The sequence below is a fragment of the Mandrillus leucophaeus genome, unplaced genomic scaffold, assembly GCF_000951045.1.
Source record: "Mandrillus leucophaeus isolate KB7577 unplaced genomic scaffold, Mleu.le_1.0 Scaffold1061, whole genome shotgun sequence".
Classification (NCBI taxonomy): Eukaryota; Metazoa; Chordata; class Mammalia; order Primates; family Cercopithecidae; genus Mandrillus; species Mandrillus leucophaeus.
Window position 1 is genome coordinate 116,780 of NW_012098777.1, and position 20,993 is coordinate 137,772.

The window sequence follows — 20,993 nt, forward strand, 5'->3', positions numbered from 1 at the left end:
CTGCATACATGTATGAGACTTACCTTTGCCACTTTCTTATTATGCTTTCTGTGTTTTTTCTACTTGCCTTGTTAGAGTTATAATTTCCTGTATTACATACTTGTTAAACTATGTTCTTTGTGTTTTCAATTTTAACATCATTAATTATTTACCTGAAAATGATCATACTATCTAACACAATCTACAGATTCATCGCAATTTCTATCAAAATGCCAACGTCACTTTTCCCAGAATTAGAAAAAACTATCCTAAAATTCATATGGAACAGAAAAAAGGCCTGAATAGCCAAAGTAATTATAAGCAAAAAGAAACTGGAGGCATTACATTACCTGACTTCAAATTGTACCACAAGGCTATAGTAACCAAAAGAGCATGGTTCTGGTATAAAAATAGATGCATGGATCAATGGAACAGAATAGAGATCCCAGGAATAAAGCTACATGCTTACGGCCAACTGATCTTTGACAAAGTTAATAGAAACGTACAATGTGGAAAGGACACCCTATTCAATAAATGGTCCTGGAGCCCTAACTCTCACCATATACCAAAACAGACTCAAGATGAATTTAAAATTTAAATGTAAGAGCTGAAACTATAAAAAAATGCTAGAAGAAAACCTAGGAAAAGCTTTCCTGGACACTGGCCTAAGCAAACAATTCATAACTAAAACTTCAAATGCAAATGTATCATTAACAAAAGTAGATAAATGGAACTTAATTAGACTAAAACACTTCTACACAGCAAAATAATCAACAGACTGAACAGACAACCAAAGGAATGGGAGAAATTATTTGCAAATTATGCATCCGACAAAGGGCTATAATATCCAGAATCTAAAAGGAAGTCGAACAATTCAACTATAACAACAACAACAACAACAACAAAAACCAAATAACTCTATTAAAAAGTGGTTAAAGAACATGAACACTTCTCAAAAGAAAACATACAAATGGCCCACAAGTATATAAAAAAGTTCAAAATAATCACAAGAGAAGTAAAAATCACAACGAAATACCACCTTACATCAGTTAGAATGGCTGCTAGTAAAAAGCCAAACAATAACAGATGGCAAGGACGTAGAGACAAGGAAACACTTATACACTGTTGGTGGGAATGTAAATTAGTACAACTTCTATGGAAAACCGTACGGAGGTTTCTCAAATAGCTAAAAATAAAACTGCCATTTGATACAGCAATCTCACTACTGAGTATATTCACATAATGGTAAGAAATATCATTATATCAAAAACATACTGCATATGTAATGTATGTTTATAACAGCAATATTCACAACAGGAAAAATATGGAATCAACCTACGTGTTCAACAACGAATGACTGGATAAAGAAAATGTGGCATACACACACACACACCCCATGGGATACTACATAGCCATAGAAAATAATAAAATCCTGTTTTTTGTAGTAACATGGATGAAACTGAAGGCCATTATCTTGAGCAAAACATCTCAGAAAGTCTGTTACCACCTGTTCTTACTTATAAATAGGAGCTAAATAATGTGTACACATGGACATATTGTGGAATAATAGACATTGGAGAATTGGAAAGGTGCGAGGAGGGTAAAGGATAAGAAATTACTTAATGGGTAAAATGTACACTATTCAGCTAATGGTTACACTAAAAGTTCAGACTTCACCACTACACAATATATGCATGTAACAAAACTGCATTTGTATTCCCTAAATTTACACAAATAAAAAACACAGCCCAAACAAGTCAAGTAGAACCAAATATCCAGTTTTCAGCATTCCTTAAATATAAAAATATCCAGTTTTCAGCATTCCTTAAATATAATTAATACCTATGTTAAGGGAGCTAGGATGCAAAGATTGATTTAAATAAAAGTCTTCATTTAAATGAGAAGTGAAAGTAAAGCAAAGATGGGCAGTTTAAACGTATGTTCACTCTTCAAGATATCAGTTAGGTGACTGTGTATTTTATGCTCCACATACATATATGACTTGAGATCCTTCACTACATATGTTTTGTCATTAGTTTCATAATGTTACAAAGTTATCCAAAAATTCCTGGCTGAACTTGATTTTGAGCAATCTACCATCTGATTTGGGGACAGTTACCAAGACAGAAAACCCTTGAATGAATGAGGAGGAATTATCTTTCTGTCTATTTGCCTGTTACTGTCAGGGTATTTCCCATTGCAGAGAGGATTCTGATTTTATATCCTTCCACAACAGAGGCCTCTTTCATCCTCTTGCTTTATTTCGGGGGGGCGGGGGGAAATTACTGCCAAAGTCTTCAGATGTGGTGGCAGAGAGAACTATAATGACGGCTTCTGCCTTCTTCCTGTATACTTAAAATATTCAATTCAAATGTGTTACCCACCATATCCCAAATTGCACTTTCACCTCTTAACCTAGTAGGCTAGCAGTGCTTTTGCATATTTTCAAACTCCCAAAGTAAGATCTGCTTCCCCTCAGCATAACTCCAACTTTAAAAGTGGAAGAAAGTAATTGGGAATGTTGTTTCAAATGTACAAACCCTCTAGTTCCATTCCTCTAAATCAACTGGGTCGGAAAGCTTGACTCACTTTGATGTAAACATTAAAAGACTAAATAACAGACCTATAGGAGTAAAAAAAATACCAAACATCTTGTATATACTATAGAGAATAAGTGTTCATACAAGTAAAGATTAAGTGTAAATATAGCTGTTAACAGCATAAATGTCTTAATGATATCTATGATGCATAAAAATTTACAAAAATTTTCTCTATTTTCAATAATAAATTCCTAATACTACACTTTACTCTGATTTCAATTATTTTGTCAAAAGCAAATTTTATCTTAACTCTATCCTCCTATGAGCAGGTCATAAAAATAAATGACATGGATCCTTATTGGTATAATCAATATCAAAATATTTCATTTTTTAGTATCTTTTTAGATGAATATAGCTCATATATTTTATTTTTAGTGTTCATTATTACAAAAAATAACCTTAAGGAATGAGACAAAACCATTCCTACATGTAAAATTTTAATTATGCCTCACAGATGTGTACTTTTAATTAACTAGTGACATTTCTTTTGTTCAATTATTATTGTTCCATACAACTGTCATAAACTTATAAATTATAATTTAGCCTGCCCCAAACCCTAGTTATATAGTGTCCACGTAGGAATTTGCCAAAAGGCTTAACTGTAAGTAAACCAACAATGAATAAATCCATGAATTGCTCACTGGGATTTGTTTAACAAATTAACATTTGTGTGGAGATAATGAGGTTCTACAGTCTATAATACCAAACAATGTTTTTAGAAAACCACATTTTAAAAGTGAAAAATGATGCTTTTTAAGTGACTTAATTACATATCATATAATTATTATTAGATGCTGTAAAATAAACTACATGTTTGTATCTCATATTGAATTCATATGAGAACTCATTTATATTAAAAAATATTTTTCCTGAACATATTATTTATGTAAATCAGGATATAATTGTGTGCACAGATAAAGTTGAACAGATTTTGAGCACGCTCCAAAGTTTAGACAAATGAGTTGAACAAAACACTAAAAGTTGTGCTGTATCTATATACAACTCTGGATGCATCAACAAGACAGCAGATTCAATGTTTTATAGAGATTTATCCCTGCGGATGCGTTGCAGGTTCAATAGATAGCAATAGTGTGGAATTTCAAATTGTTTACTTGGCCTAAATATTTCTAAATATAAATATAGATAAATCATCCAGCTATAACACCATGGTTTTCATTATCTCAATGAGAAAATTAAGTTACCAATTAAATAATGAAATTTCCAAACAATTCATTTATTATGAGAAAAAATTTTTTCCCTAAAGGAGATATTATGTGTGTTACTAAAATACACTCACATATTCCTATAGTAACAGAAAATACTTTATGATCTAGCCTCCCTTAGGAGAATAATCTGTGCCTTTTATATTTCAATCTAATCAAACTCCTGAATATTTTTTCAGAATGCTATTAGAATAATTCCATTATGAATTAATAAGACAACATATAGACATAAAATTATCAAACTTTTCCTATTAGAATGCATTTCAGAAACAGCTTGACTTTTCTGATCCACACTGAAAATTCTTCATGTAACTCTTTCAGTTAGCAATACATAAATACTTCAAAACGTAGCATAAACAATAGAAGCAGTAAGAACTCCCAGCAAGATAGAAATTAACCATGTAGGGGAATGTGAAAATAATATAGACTGATTTTCCATTTGACTAAATTTGCATTTATGGTAGTAAAATTAAATGCTCTTGAATCACAATATAATAGTTGTATAATATCCCTTGCACTGAATAATTGGAATTTGCAAATTAGATTTTATTCATTGGGGTTATTTTTTTCTTATGGAATGTATTTTAAATTTAATACAAGTCAGTGGAAGAATATGTTTCTATGTTTCTATGTTCGTTTATGTGCTGCACAGAACACTTTCTGCAAACATGGCTATTGTATAAATTAATAATAATCTCAAATATATCCTAAGATGTAGAAATCTTGAATTTTCAAAGCATGTTATATGACACAGTGTGATGCCAAAAGAGTAGTTACAATTTTTGATGGGAATCAGGATGCTATCAGATTCTCTGTTACTGTTTATTTACATTTAAAATAATCCTAATTTTCAATAACAATTGATTTTTAGCATTAGGAAAACTATTTGTGCAACAATAACAACAACAACAAAAATCCATAAACTTTGGGGTAAAACATATAAGCCTGGAAAATTGGCTCTACTAATCATTCTGAGCCAGGGGCAAATTATCTATAAACACTGAGCCTGTCACATGGTACATGCTCAACCCAGAGTAATGATCATTAGTATTGTTGGTCATTCAATTTTTGGCTTGAACTTTTATATACTGAATTTAGAACAAATGCCATTGATTTAATTTTGTGTTAGTATATTGTGTTAGTCTATTCTTCATTAAGATACTAGGAAGTATGATTGTAACATTAAGTATTTTTGATTCATATATAAGAAAAAATGCAAAAGATTTGAAATACAATGACACTGAAATATTTACCTAGAACTGATGGTACGCAAGTTCCTCCATTCTGGCAGTAGTTGCTACAGTGGTTGACTTCACATCTTTCTCCTGAATAACTAGGCCAACAGTGACACCTCAAATCACCCTTCTCATTTAAAATGCATCTTCCTCCATTTTCACAAGTTAACTTACATGAATCATCTGTTTATGAGAAGAAATGTACAAATTAGCATGTTTTCAGGGAGTAATTTAATATAGATATTTCAAATAGATACAATATTTAAATACTAGGATCTTTTGTTTCCATAAAATAATTACCCCAAGTACAAAAGTAGAAAAAATTAAATACTATCTGAAAACAGATAGATTCTAGTTGTTGAATGGTACATGTACATATTAATGTTGAATGGTAAATATACATATTCTTCTTTAAATTTAAAGCATTATTAACTTTTTCTTATATTTGTAAAATATTGAATAGTAAAACTAACTGAAACTTTCTAAAAGTAATATATTTTCATCTTCTTTCTTTCTTTTATTTTATTGAGACAGGGTCTTGCTCTGTCACCCAGACTGGTGAGCAGTGGCATGATCACAGCTCACTGAAGCCTCAACTTCCTTGGCTCCAGTGATCCTATCACCTCCACTTTCCAAGTAGCTGAGACTATAATTTTTTTAATTTTTTGTAAAGACAGGTTCTTACTATGTTGCCTAGGCTTCTAAAAGTAATATATTTTCCAACCAAGAAATTTTCCTTATAATATGGACAAACATAGCTTATTTTTAGGAGTAGTTGATATTAAAAAAGAAAACTTTAAATTTGTAAGTTACATTTATAGCATATGCACACACACACACACTATTCGTTCTATAGTGTATGCATGTGTGAATATACATAATATAGAGAAATGTTTACATGAAGAGATACTCTTTGATGTTGGTCTCTATTAACCATATATAAATGCCCCAAACTAAAAGTCATTGGGATTTGGTACAAGTTGGTTATAGAACAAAGTTAGAAACATTTCCGTATGTAACATTTGTCCCAAATGATTCTGTACAGTCTACCTACTTAATAACATTTTCACTCAGAATAAAAAAGGCTGGACATTCCTTGGGGTAGCAAAATTCTTTTTAACAATATGGTAAGTATGATTTATGATAAAGATAGGCTTGGAATCATTTTTGAGGTTATTTTGCTATGCATATTGACATGGCCTTCTCCATTAGAAATGCTGCTTTGCTTTGAGCAACATACAGTGTTCAATGGAACAAAACTGATTGAGATAGTTGTAATAGGCATTCTATTCTATAATAAGCCCTTTACTATAATAATGCCCATTTTATAGTTAAAGTAGGTAAAATCAAAGCAATCTATAATCCTTATTCAAGATGCGCTGGCACATACATGACAGAAGCTTGAATATATCACTGCAATGATTTCAAGAGCATCTTTAAGCACCTCAGTGGCTTCAAATGACACAATGATTTAAGTATCATGTCCACGGTCATAAATAGAAACTGTCAGTAGTGCCATACAATTCTGGGACTTGTCTCATTGAAGAGAAAAGTTTCTAATACATTGTCACGTAGGCAGGCTTCAGATTGGCATTACTGAAGTTTGTATTAATATGAAGAATTCTCTCATGATGTAAAATAAGTGTATTATAAAAAATTACAGTGGTATAATGAGACCTGTGTTTAGGTTCTGGTTCTGTCGCTTACTAGGCATACAAGTTAACTGATTTGAGCCTCAGTTACTTCACTTTAAAATGTCCTTAATGACAACTATACAAGCTAACTCAGGTTTGTATGAATAGTAAATAAGAAATGGGAAAAACTATAAAATATAATATGATAACACTTTTTATATGCTATTGACCTAGTGCCCACAAGGTTTACTGAGAATAGAGCTCCAGTGGAGTAACATACAGGAAGACCTACGGGTGAGCTCTGGAGGAAATGAATGAAAGTCACTGTGAGTGGACCTAGATCGGAGAGGGTAAAGAAATGAATCATGATAGGTAAATGTTTTTGAAGAAATAAGCAGTGAGTAAGAGAAGATCCATGGATTTTAGACTCCACCCCAAAAGTAATGTGGTGTCTTGGAAAGGTAATGTACTGGCAGGGGTTAAAATGGCAGCTTAAAAAAGCAGGAAGGCTCTCAGAACTTTGTATACATTATCCAGGATAGGTAAGATGAGGACCGAAAATAGAGTAACATGGGATGAATGAATGTGGATGTATTCTAACGGTCATTTGGAGGTAAAAATCACAGCAGTGTTATGTGAAGAAAAATGAGGAATGCCTACAACTATCTCAATCAGTTTTGTTCCATTGTAGGTTGCTCAAAGCAAAGCAGCATTTCTAATGGAGAAGGCCATGTCACTATGTATAGCAAAATAACCTCGAAAATGATTCCAAGACTATCTTTATGATTCTTTAGTTTCTGACCAGGACAATTAGGTGGGAACACAAGGATGACAGGAAATGGAGGGGTAGTTTTGAGGTGGCATACTAAACTGAAGATGCCCATGCAAATATAAGTGGGAATCTCCAGCAAATTATTTACTACAGAGATCAGACTCTCAAGAAATATGTGGAGTGGAAATATGCTTGTTTAATTTAAAATTTACCAAAACATTTCTATCTCGGTCAACATTATTTGTCCTAATAAAGGTTGTGGATGTGGACAGTGAAGATAAACACTTAAGGCATCATGATCACAGGTAGGATTATTATGGGGTACTCATTTTTACCTGTCAATTCTATGAAAACTACAAGGATATTCAAAATCCCTACATGTTGGGGCATGCACATTACTATAACGTGCCTCATTAGGCACCAGAAATTTTAAAGTACAACATTGCCTGATGAAATGGAAGTGGAGTTACATTCTTGCAAAACTCATAATAATGGTTCTACAATGAAAAAAAGAGCTGCTTTTGTCAATAACTAAATCACCCCCAGAAGCCAACCTCCAGCAATTATAATCAACTATAGGAAAAAGCAGGTGAACACTTCCCTATAATATTTGAATTTCAAATTCAACACACAAAGCGTTATTAAAAATGTTCAGTGTACTCATCATTTAACAATAGCAGCTAGAGGTAGACAAATAATTATAAACAAATGAAAAGCATATAACATTGGCTATAGCAAACGTTAATGTCAGAAAAAAATAACTGGCATTTATCTTCACCAATCAATAATTCTGAAATCCACTCATTTATGTTCCAACTAAAATGGTCCAAACTGTTTATGTTTCAAGACCTACAATGTGTAAAGGCTAATTTGAGTGTTGTTTTCACTTTGATTAAATGTAAGATTTTCTCTTAAGTTACAAGAATGGGCTTTGTGGTTTCTGAAATCATGCCTTTTAAGCAGGGTTGAAAGAGCAAAACACATCTCCAAAAAAAGTTTTAGATCATGGATAAGTGTGTATTTAGATAAGCAAGATTCCTTCTTTCAAGCATAAAACGATACAATTTAGTGACTTAATGTAGCAAAAAACTTGTTTCATTTTCTTACCTACTTCAAAGTGACATATTGATTTTAAAGGGCTATGTGTCTATTTTTCAAGGTATCGTGCTAGCCATTCTATCCATGTTATTGCTAGAATTTCCAGTAACTCTGGAAATGGGTACTCTGGGTGACACAGAGACACTGGGATATATTGTGTGATGATTAAGAGAGTGGACCACCTACATTCACCCTGGGGTGCCATCATTTACTAAGTAATGTTAGACAATCAAATGAGCTTCTAATGCTTCCATTTTATCTGTAAAATAGGAGAAATTAGTACATAATAAAATTTGAAGATTAAATTAATATATATGTCTATAAACATACATAGAATTATGCTTTCCTCATAGGTTTTCAAAATATTTAGTATTATTTCTACTGTCAGTGATACTAATATTAGTAGTAATTATTGTTAGTTCTATGTTGTACAGAATAAACTGAGACCAAGGGAAGCAGGTATACAGTCCAAGCACAACAAAGTTATTTAAGTGGTAGACCTTGGCCTACTCTAAAACTTCATCTCAGCCCTACACTAGGTCATGTCCTTGCAGGGTATTCACAGAATTTAGGTTGTTGGATACATAATTTGGATCAAAGAAAGAGGAAAAAGGAGGAGGATTGCATAGAAGAAGTTGTGGAAACATGGGATTACACAGAAGAGGATTACATAGAAGAGGAAAGAAAAACCAACAAAAACTGTCTGAACTTGACTCTAAACAATAGTTGTAACATCAGAGCCAATGTCAAAGTCCCTTGGTAGCATTATTAGTTTATTTCTGTGCATTATACTAACCTCTCTCCTAATTGCCTCTCTCACCCAAATTTTCTAAGTAGACACAGTACACAGGAGGCACCTGTGAGGGCAATGGGTAAGGGATTATGTGGGACTACTGAAGGTATGACATTTTTGCAGAAAAGTTGTTCACAGTTAAAGGATCTGTTTCTGAGAGGTTAAGTGGAATAGATACCTTTGCAGAGTCTTCCTCTGTGATGCAGTCAGAACAGCATTTGAGAAAGTGGTACTAACAATGTTTGGAAATGTTCACTGGATGCTCATACTCTCCCATCACAGTTGAGATAACAGCTACTCTAATTGGGAGAATAGATAGAGGGGAAGGGAGCATCCTAGTGCCATGATGGCATCCCTTTTCAATAACTGGCACCAAAGTGTCCGCCCAAAATATCAATCATGATTCACACTTAGCTTTCTGTTACGAACTTTGCAACCTTATTACCCAAAACAGGGCTTCACACTTCTACACACTAACTACAATGAATGACTCATTATTTTCTTAACCCACCATGTTTCCATACTTCTCAGACAGATTTTCTGTCTCAGTGTCCTCCTCCCTCCTTCCCATTTAATCTAAATCCAATCTGCCTTTGCAGACCTTGTTTAAACGTCATATCCTATAGGAAATTCTGACTGATCCCCTATTTGAATAATAATCTGAATCCTCGTAATAGTTTTAACTCTGTCTCTTCTGTGACTTGTGTCACTGTCCACATAAATATCTATTTATTGATGCGTATGTTATTCATCAATTCATCTTTTGAACCCCTTCAGCTCTGCATATCATATGCTTAAATAATATACATTAAATGAAAGTACTATAATAGTTTTAGACACTGAGTGCCTTATAAATGTCAGAAATCTTCAAATTGGATGTAACCTTCAGCAGAGAACAAAGAGAAAAATCATGCAGAGGTGGAGATGCTGACTGTGGGTAAGGACCCAGAGTCCATGTGAGGAGTGTATTCTAGCAGAGGGAAATACAATAGGTAACAAAGCCTGCCATGAATAATGTCTGTACCTCATTGGAAAATGTTTGCTGTGATCCTCCAGTGATTTTGGAGCACTACTTTTTTTTTTTTTTTTCCTTTTTGTGGAGAATGGGTACTTGCTATGTTGCCCAGGTAGGTCTCGAACCCCTGAGATCAAGCTGTCCTCTGGTCTCTGCCTCCCTAAGTGCTGTGATTACAGGTGCAAGGCACCGTGCCTGGCAAGAGCACTGCCTTTGTGTCTGTGACATAAAATTTAGTATGTGTGGCCAGGCGTGGTGATTCATGCCTGTAATCCCAGCACTTTGGGAGGCTTAGGCAGGCAAATTACCTGAGGTCAGGAGTTCGAGATCAGGCTGGCCAACATGGCAAAACCTCATCTCTACTAAAAATACACACACAAAATAAAATTATCCAGGCATAGTGATACACACTTTTAGTCCCAGCTACTCGGGAGGCCGAGGCAGGAGAATTGCTTGAACCCAGGAGGTGGAGGTTGCAGTGACCTGAAATCATGCCACTGCACTCCAGCCTGGGTGACAGCAAGACTCCGTCTCAGTAAGAATGAATGAATAAATGAATACAATAATTTTTTAAAGTATTATGTGTGGATTTTATCTTTTAGTAACAATATTTTTTCCATTATACCTAATGTTTTGAATATGAGGAAACTTATTTATTGTCAGTCTAGCTGGATATTCAAGAGACATATTTTCTTTCCCTGTGCTATCACACTGTTTTTTGTGTGTGTGTGTGTGTGTGTGTTTGTTTTTTTGTGTGTGTGGTTATGTAAGATTTAGCATCTGAAGTAATGTTTCAATTTTTATTGATTATTCCAGTTTCTACCTTCTGAAATACAAACTGCATGGATGAAGAAATCTTATCAGTTTTGTTTCTAAGTTAGTTTTTAGTTTTTGCGTTAGTATTATGCCTTCTTCATAAGCCCTCAAAATATTTATTATTATTATTCTTTGTGGTAATAGCAGAAGTGGTAGTAATAGTAGTAGTAGTATTGTAAGTCCCATTTTACACAGAAGAAACTAAAATTTGGTTTCTAAATTCTCAATTTTTAAGTTAGTGCTTGGCACACAAGAGGTAATCAATAGAAACGTATTGAATAAATAAATGGATTTTTGGGCTGAGTTGAAACCCATAGCAGAATGTTCTCAAAAAATATTATTGTCTTATCTAATAGAAGAGTTATAAAAAAAAATTCTTTTGGGTCTGTGAGTGACTTCAAAGTTCTCGATTTGTTGTTAAGTGCCTGTAAGTGTTCAATGCTGCTTTGTGAACAAATGCAGAATGAATTGTTTGAAAGTCTTCTCCAGAGAAAAGAACAGTTTACACAGGCATTCAAGAACTGCTGCTATCAAGGTAGCTAGATTGCTAATGGAACAGATCATTTCACTCCATTTCACTAGTTGTGAAATTGTATGATAAGCATTAATTCATTATTTACAGAATAATAAAGTATACCTACCTAACAGGCTGTCATCATTGCAGGTGCCATTAATCAAATATTTTCCTTCCGGACACACACAAGTGGCCCCAGAAGGATTCAGCAAGCAGAGGAATTCACATCCTAAATCCGAGCATGGATTGGGTACTGGTTAAACAAACGAAAACAACACATTGTGTAAATATAGATACAACAGGCTTCAAAAGCATAAACTTAAATAAGGGGAAATGATTCATTAGCAATGTTGAAAAGTAATCACATCAAATTTCCACTGGGAGTATCTTACTCAATATCATCATTCTCCTTTATAGGTGAAGAAAAATTACTACCCAATGCTCATCATTAATAGTAAGTTTGCCTTATTTATATTTTCCAAAGAGAGAAGAAATTATTCAGATCTATGCTTAGTTATTTTGCTTCTGACTAATTGCTTTTGGCATAAGAGTTGGTCTTAGAACCTGAAGTACCATTGGGGCTGTGTTGGAAAGTAAAGCCAATGGAAGTTTTGAGGGGATCTAGCCTTCACTTTAACAGCTTATTTCACAGAGCTGCTCTAACAGACAAAAACAATGCCCCCCTCGTATTTATTAATACAAAGGATTAAAATGCATATGTAGCTTGTCAGTTCAAGGTACAGATGGCTTCCTTTCCATCAAGTGGGAGTTTGTGTGCACGTGTAAATGTGTGTGTGCCATACTTATTTGTGTTTAAATTTTTATCCAATCGACATCCTTTGCAGTCATAGCTGATTATTGATCTTTCCTAGAGATTATTTCACCAGTATTAAACAGGAATGGCACCCAGGTAGCTGAGTTGGGGACCATGAGAGTGGCTTGTTTTCTGTAAGAACCACCACTCAAATGCCTATTATATTCAAGACAGGATTTTATTTGTTTACTTTTTATGAATGTGGCAATATTCAACTATGAATATAAAGTAAACAGAACTGGAGGATGAGAGAAAGTGTCCTCATATTAACCTTGGAATCTTATATGCCAAATTATTGGTAAAGAGCAGCAAGGCTTTGGATAAAATTTCAGGACGATTTAGGAAACTATATTTTGTTTTATTCTGTTGTGAGAACTGATTTGAATAAACACCACTTGTTCCAGATAAATGCACCAAACAAGATAAAATCCATTTCATTTGCCATAAATAGTAATTATAAATAACCCTTGAACAGCAGCTTGAAGAGTGAACTGATATATAAACACAGATCATTAGAATTTCAGCCATATTATTATTTTTCACTTTGTTCTTCAATATTTTTGACAGCTGTGTTAGAAACATATTTTCAAGAGTATTACCTTAATTACCTTAATGATTTACCCACTCCTTTCTAGGAGGGAGAGTAACAATAATAAGTCATATACAATAAATCAGAGAAAATATGCAAGTCTTGGGAAGAGTTCTTTTTGTATATATTTAAGAACGGAAGGTTAATACTATAATAGTTACTTGTTGATTAGTAATAATAGTCAAAATGGCCAACAATAAATTTCCTTACTTGGATAGTTCATCTATACACTCACAAGGTTCTATTAAGAATTTTAGAAACAGATTAACAGATTATTGTAACAAAGCCAGTTTTAATTGCATGAAAACATGGCCAAATGCTGAACATTTTCCTGGTTACAGCAGAAATATAATTATCTATATTTTGACGTTTTGGTAGTTGAAAAAGTCTAGTAACATAAAAAATTAAAGTTACTTAACTTACTGAGGTTAAGACATTTACATATGTTTTTTGAGAGAGATAAGAAAAAAATTTACCAGTATAGACAACTTCATAATATATTATACTTACAGTCTAGTTGTTTATAACGATGAGATATCAAAACACCTTTTGTTTTATCAATATTTAAAGCTAAGTACTCTACTGAACCATGGCCAAATTTTTGTACTCGAAATACACCATTTTTAGGTCCTGCTCCATATATATAATCTTCGAAGATATCAATTCTATGTGGATGTAATAAACCTGGAATTTCCAAAAGGCAGTTATGAAAGTTTTAATGTATACACTCAGACTTTAAAAACTATGTTTATCTGAGACCATATTGAAAATCTTATTACCGTTTAAACTTTCAGAATTGGAATATTTATAATATTAGCTATGACGTTCTTAGAATTATATCTTAAGTAAGGATATGCAATGTAGTAAACATGTTACTTAAAACATAAAAATACACTTCCATCATCACTTTAATCATCTTTACCATCACAAAGAATTTTCTGGGGGTTATTTGCAGACTAATCCTCTCTGCTATACAGAGAGGATATCTTATATCCAATGTTATCTGTAGTATAAAAACAGGCAGTTTACACAACTCAGTTTGTGTTCTGGATCAAATAAATGATCAAATTACATGCCCAAATGACTGGTTTATTAAGCAATCATTTGTTGATTTTTAAAGAGTAAATCCAAAAATAATATTTGACATTAGTATTGTTCATTTCAGAAATGGAATAAAGAAAACAAACAGGTAAATGAAAATCATTTGTCTGATTAGTTTGGCTAAAAATAATAGTAACCATTATTTTCACATTTTGTGACTTATTTTCAGAGATTTTATCAAATGAATAATTATTCTAACTTTTGAAACAGAAATTTATAACAAATAAAATGATAACCTTTATATTTTTACTAATTATCTAGAGGTTGTAAAGCAAAAGTGTCTTTATATTCATATATTTTTCTTTGCTGTTTCATGAAATAGTAAAATGTGCACCAAAACCAGAACAAGTTAACTTCATTGTAATTAATTACAGGTATGTGAACTTTTTTTTTTTTTTTTTTTTTTTATCTGAGGCCATCGATAAAAACACACACACACACACTTTAGGCAAAGGCACAATAAAAATTTGATTTAGTTGTTTAACTTCCCTGTTTGTGTTATTTAAAAACAAACAAACAAACACAAAACAGGAAACAAATCTATATTCAATAAATATATAACATGCAAATACAAAAATTTAAAGTGGATATGATGAAAAATTTGTGGTTACAAAAAAATTGTGGGAAGGGGTTGAAGTAGGGAAAAGAAAGTGACAGAAAGGGAAGAAATTAAATTCAGCAGAAAGAACTGAGACAGCCAGGCAGAAAAAAGTATGAGGAACAGAAGGGAGCTAGAAAAATGAGACAGTTAAAAAATAGAAGCCAGGCAGATAGGTGGGCATAAAAACAGTATAGCAACAGAGGAGCACAAGTAGATTCAGCAGTCACTGGTGGTAGAGTTAAATGGTCATTTTTGACGCATTGATACAGTAACTCATTGTTTGCTTGTTATCATTGCAATTGAAATAAAAGTTTGTGTTCACAGATGCTGATCTTGACTACTAGAAGTGCTCTGCTCAGAATGGATTAGCCACGGAAGCCACAGAGTAAAATTATTTTCTGAATCTGGACAGCAATGGCCATGTTTGTTCAAGTCAAGATGGACAAACTTTCAAGTCAAGATGGACACACTTCTGCCCTGACCTCTATGTTTTTCCAGTAGGAATGAAAATTTTAATTACTAGTAAGAGTTATAAGTTGAAAGGAGAAAGAATTTAAGAAAATCCAGAATGCAAAGCATCCATACTTACACTCTCAATAATAATTAAAAATGAAGACAAAAGCATTTCACAAACCTTGTTTGCTGCTGACAGAGACTATTGAGTTAGAGCCATCATACAGAACACTGCCAATGATGGAGAGCTCAAAGTCAGCCCAATATATGCGTTCACTAAAATAATCCACAGCCAAACCTGCAAAATCAACACACACAAGACAAACAGTGCAAATAAATTTGAAATCATTCAAAATCATACTTTTGCTTCTTATTGTGTAATTACAGTTGACATTTGTCTTCAAGCATCATAGAAATTACCCGGTGCCAATCACGATACTGTAGAAATTAGAAAAATTAAAGTAACTCAATCTTTATCCCAAATACATGGGTTCAGATTACATGGCATTTAGTTAACAAACTCTAGCAACAGTCTTATTTCACATAAGAAAGTCTGCTGTAAATACCCCTTCTAGCCATATTTATGGTTTCTTAATTTTAGCTATCCTCTAATAGACTTTCCTTTAATATTATTTCCATTTTCATCTTCATATTTTATGGAGAATGAATTAATTATTTAAATCATTTATCGGACCATTATTTAAAATGAGTTAGTATAATTATTTGTATTTTTAATTCCTTCAAGAAGGTATAGTTCTCAGAATACACAAGGTTCATGTATTTAATTAAAATATATTTTCACCCCTTCAGAGTTGGCCAACGGTGTTACCGATCGGACATCTGTGTGCATGCTGAAGTTAATGTGACTAATGATTGATATTAGCCGGGTGTGGTGGCTCACGCCTGTAATCCCAGCACTTTGGGAGGCTGAGGCGGGAGGATCACGAGGTCAGGAGATTGAGACCAGCTGGTCAACATGGTGAAACCCTGTCGCTACTAAAAATCCAAAAATTAGCTGGGCGTGGTGGCCGGCACCTGCAATCCCAGCTACCCTGGAGGCTGAGGCAGGAGAATCGCTTGAACCTGGGAGGCAGAGGTCAGCAAGCTGGGATCAACCTGGGCAACAGAGTGAGACTCTGTCTCAAAAAAAAAAAAAAAGAAAAAAAAAAGAAAAAAATGATGTTTATGGTAGGGAAGAATAAACAGTAAAGTTCTTGATTAAAGTTCTAGTGATGCTTGAATTAATTTTATCTGAGACTGCTTGTCTTCAGTTTCATTACAGGTAGATTCAGTGAATGATAATGGACTGAAATAATATAGAGTAAAAATATTTTTTTAGTTTCATTTTTTGATTTCATGAATGTAATTGGAATCCATCCAGTGTCTTTTTGTAAGAACATCATCAACACATAGAATATCTAAGAAAGTAAACTTCTTTCAATATGGAAGAGTAATATGTCTGACTCATGAATTCTATAATAAATATTCACTGCTGTAGATTTTTTTTGTGACGTAGCTACTGTCTAAATATGACATATTGCATACTTTGGAAGTACAATGCAGTTAAATGCCTTAGGCAACTAAAGAGTGTTCCCAATGAGAACATTCAAGAAGCAACTGAAGTACATTTTAATGGCAATGCAACTGAATGAAAGGCACTTTTGAGTCTGTGCTAGACTTTTATTCCTGTGTAACTGGACCAAGACTTAATAATCAGAATGGAAATAATTCATATTAGAAATCATTAGTGAATAATTATTCAGTTAAGTACAAATACTTAGCTCACATGTAATCAAATTAAATATTTTGTTCCTCAAGTAATGTATAGAGATGTACCATGCCTGACCAGATCCTGAAAAATAACAATTAAGCAAGTGGCCATTGTTTTACTGGTTTCTGCTCAATTATTAATTTTCCATTTGAAGTCATGTTAGAAGACACGTTTTTGCATTTTCATGTAGAATTATGAGTAATATGAACCACAAATTACACGTTTTTTTGCTGCTGCTCCTATAGTTCAAAACACCTGACTGAGAAGGGTTAAAAACATAACATAAAAACATGATTGTCTCTCTTCTACCAATGTGCTACAATAAAGAAGTAGCTAAAACAAAAATCTGTTGCCGATAAAATTAGTTTTAGACTTAAAAACATTAATATTGATAATCACAGAAAAGGAGAAAACAATGAGTATGTAATCCAATTTAATCAACAATATTGTTTTTCAGATTCAGAAGCAGTAAAAAGTTCTCAAAAATGTCATGTATTGCATTATTGGTCTAGGTTTGTCTAAGACATACCCACTTTTATCAGCTCTGGCCATATTTTGTACTATTGGATGGAATTACATCTTGATAAAAATTATATAACAAAGTTTATAGATGAGTGGAATTTATACTCCAGAAATCCAAAAATCAATAATTTTGATTTTTTATTAAGCCCTTTAATAAAAGAGATAGTCTTCTAAATTAAAAAGTTAATAAAGGAATCAGCTAACTTTTCCTGTTATAGAGATGAGAATCAAGTTTATATGAAAAAAGTTCTTGTCTATCTTTAAAATATCATATTTTATTTTGCTCTGTAATAAAGAACCAATAATAAAATGGAAAAAAAAATCAATTCTCAAGAAACTCATTCTTATCTGAACAGGGAAAGATGAATATTTGGAACCAAGTCAGTAGGAGCCCAGAAAATTTGAAATAAAATGCCATACTTGTTTTAATTAAGTATAATAGAATCACAATTTGAACGGTTTATAAAAAATAAAGACATAGGCTCACTACGTTTTAGTGACACAGGATAATGGAGCTAATTATGTAGTCATTTTCTGCACATCTCCCTTGATACCAAGACTACTTTATATTTTAGGGATTTTAAAATTTCACTCTTGTCAAACTCTAAAATTTTCTAAGATCTACTCGTTCCCCTATTTCTATTGTAGGCTGGAAGAAAATGAAAAACAAACAAACAAAAAAACAAAATATTATGTGAAGTGACCACAGTATGTAACACATTGATATTTAAGAGGCAGGACTTGGAGAGAACAAAAAATTTAAATCACTGTTTTTCAGAAATAGAGAAAAAGACTATAAACATTCTGTTTTAATGGAAAGCCAAAATTTGCAAGATAATAATAACCAAGTGTGAACTACCATATTCTTGATTTAAGAAGTTGATAAAGGAGCCAAAAAATAAAAATAAAAATAAAAACCTGGATACATACCATTATGTCAAATTTAATTTTTAAAAATTGTTAAAAGTATTTTTGAGTTAGGTTAGAAACTACATTAAAGTCATGTTTTCATACACACATACACACTTATTTTTCATATACATACACATCTATTTATGATAGTGTTGGTAAACTAAATTCAAATAACAGCAAAATAATCCTAACATTCATGTTCACTTTATTTAACTAGAGACTTTATGTTACCCAATGAATTTGCTTAATGAATCAAACAATTGTGAGTGGTCCAGGACCAGTATGTATTTATTTATTTTCTTAGAAATTGCTGCAATTTGAGGGAGATAGGAGGCAATGTAAATATGCTTTTAAATATCAAAGAATGTAGTTTGAAATCAAACTCATGTAATACTACATACCCTCCTCACTGGATGCAAAGTTGGAAAGTATCTTTGTCTGACACAGCATTCATTAACTCTACATACTCATGGGGACTTCCCCTGTACCACACACTGCCAGGTACTATGCACAGAGCAAACAACAAAAGAGTTCATGTTCCTCATACCTCAAAATAATAAGAACCATTTATGACAAACCCATAGCCAATATCACACTGAATAGGCAAATGCTGGAAGCATGCTCTCACCACTCCTCTCACCAGTCCTACTCCACACAGAATTGGAATTTCTGGTCAGGACAATCAGGGAAGAGAAAGAAATAAAGTGCATTCAAATAGGAGGAAGGAAATTAAAAATGTCTCTGTTTGTAGATGACATGTTCCCATATCCAGAAAACTCCATCTTATCAGCTCAAAACCTTCTTAAGCTGATAAGCAACTTCAGGAAAGTCTTAGGATAACAAATCAATATGTGAAAATCACAAGATTTCCTATACACCAAAAATAGACAACCAGAGAGACAAATCATGAATGAACTCCCATTCACAGTTGCTGCAAAGACAATAAAATACTTACTTACTTAGAAATGTAGCTAACAAGGGAGGTGAAGGACCTGTTCAAGGAGAACTACAAACCACTGCTCAAGGGAACCAGAGAAAACTCAAGATGAAAAAAACCTACCACGCTCATGGATAGAAAGAATATTGTGAAAATGGCCATACTGCCCGAAGTAATTTATAAATTCAATGCTATTCCTATTAAACTACCATTGGCATCCTTCACCAAATTAGAAAAAATAAAATAATAATAATAATAATAATAAACCATTTTAAAATTCATATGGGCTGGGCACCCACCTATGGTCTCAGAAGTTTGAGAGACTGAGGAGGGTTGATCACTTGAGACCTGGAGTTCAAGACCAGCCTGGCCAACATGGTGAAACCGTATCTCTACTAAAAATACAGAAATTAGCTGGGCATAGTGGCGGGTGCCTGTAATCCCAGCTACGTGGGAGGCTGAGGCAGAAGAATTGCTTGAACCTGGGAGCAGAGGCTGCAGTGAACAAGGATAGCATCACTGAACTCCAGCTTGGGCGACAGAGCAAGATTCTGTCCCCTCAAAAAAAAAAAAAAAAATTAATATGGAGTCAAAACAGAGCCTGTATAGCTAAGATAATCCTAAGCAAAAAGAACAAAGCTGGAGGCATTGCATTACCTGTCTTCAAACTATACTACAAGGCTATAGTAACCAAAACACCATGGTACTGGTACAGACGCATAGACCCATGGAACAGAATAGAGAGCTCAGAAATAAGACTGCACATTTACAAACATCTGATTTTCAGCAAACCTGACAAAAGCAATGAGGAAAGGAGTCCGTATTTAATAAATGATGCTAGAAGAACTGGTTAGCCATATGCAGAAAATTGAAACTGGATCCCTTCCTTACACCTTATACAAAAATTAACTCAAGATAGATTTAAGACTTAAATGTAAAACCCAAATCTATAAAATTCCTAGAAGAAAATCTCAGAAATAGCATTCAGGACATAGGTAAAGGCAAAAATTTCATGATGAAGATGACAAAAGCAATTGTACAAGAAAAAAATTGTCAAATGGGATCTAATTGAACTAAAGTGCTTCTGCACAGCAAAATAAACTATCAGAGTCAACAGACAACCTACAGAATTGTAGAAAATTTTTGCAATCCACCCATCTGATAAAAGTCTAAATTCAGAATCTACAAGGAACTTAAATAAATTTACATGAAAAAAACAATCCCAGTAAAAAGTGGACAAAGGACATGAACAGACACTTTTCAAAAGAAGATATACCTTTGGCCAACAAACATATGATAAAAAGCTTAGCATCACTGATTATTAGAGAAATAATCTGATAGTACTTCATAATATTAGATAGTACAACAATAGTACTTCATACTATGTGGCCCAGCATTCCCATTGCTGGGTATATACCCAAAAGAATATAAATAATTCTACTGTAAAGATACACACATGCATATGTTCATTGCAGCACTGTTCACAAGAGCAGAGACGGGAATCAACCCAAATGCCCACCAATGATAGACTGCATAAAGAAAATGTGGTACATATACATCATGGAGTACTATGCAGCCATGAAAAGGAATGAGATCATGTCCTTTGCAGGGACA

The 20,993-nt window shown here is 33.2% G+C and overlaps 1 protein-coding gene across 1 annotated transcript in view; it reads right to left on the bottom strand.

Moving 5' to 3' along the window:
* LRP1B (low density lipoprotein receptor-related protein 1B) overlaps positions 1–20,993 on the bottom strand; it is a gene marked incomplete at its 5' end in the record, with an annotated part of 705,068 nt that overhangs the window by 86,713 nt on the left and 597,362 nt on the right. Inside the window, 4 exons of the mRNA XM_011984332.1 lie at positions 5,056–5,220; positions 11,807–11,932; positions 13,593–13,766; positions 15,419–15,535. Of these exons, the coding sequence (XP_011839722.1) occupies positions 5,056–5,220; positions 11,807–11,932; positions 13,593–13,766; positions 15,419–15,535 (582 nt within the window). The remainder of the gene's footprint in view (positions 1–5,055; positions 5,221–11,806; positions 11,933–13,592; positions 13,767–15,418; positions 15,536–20,993) is intronic.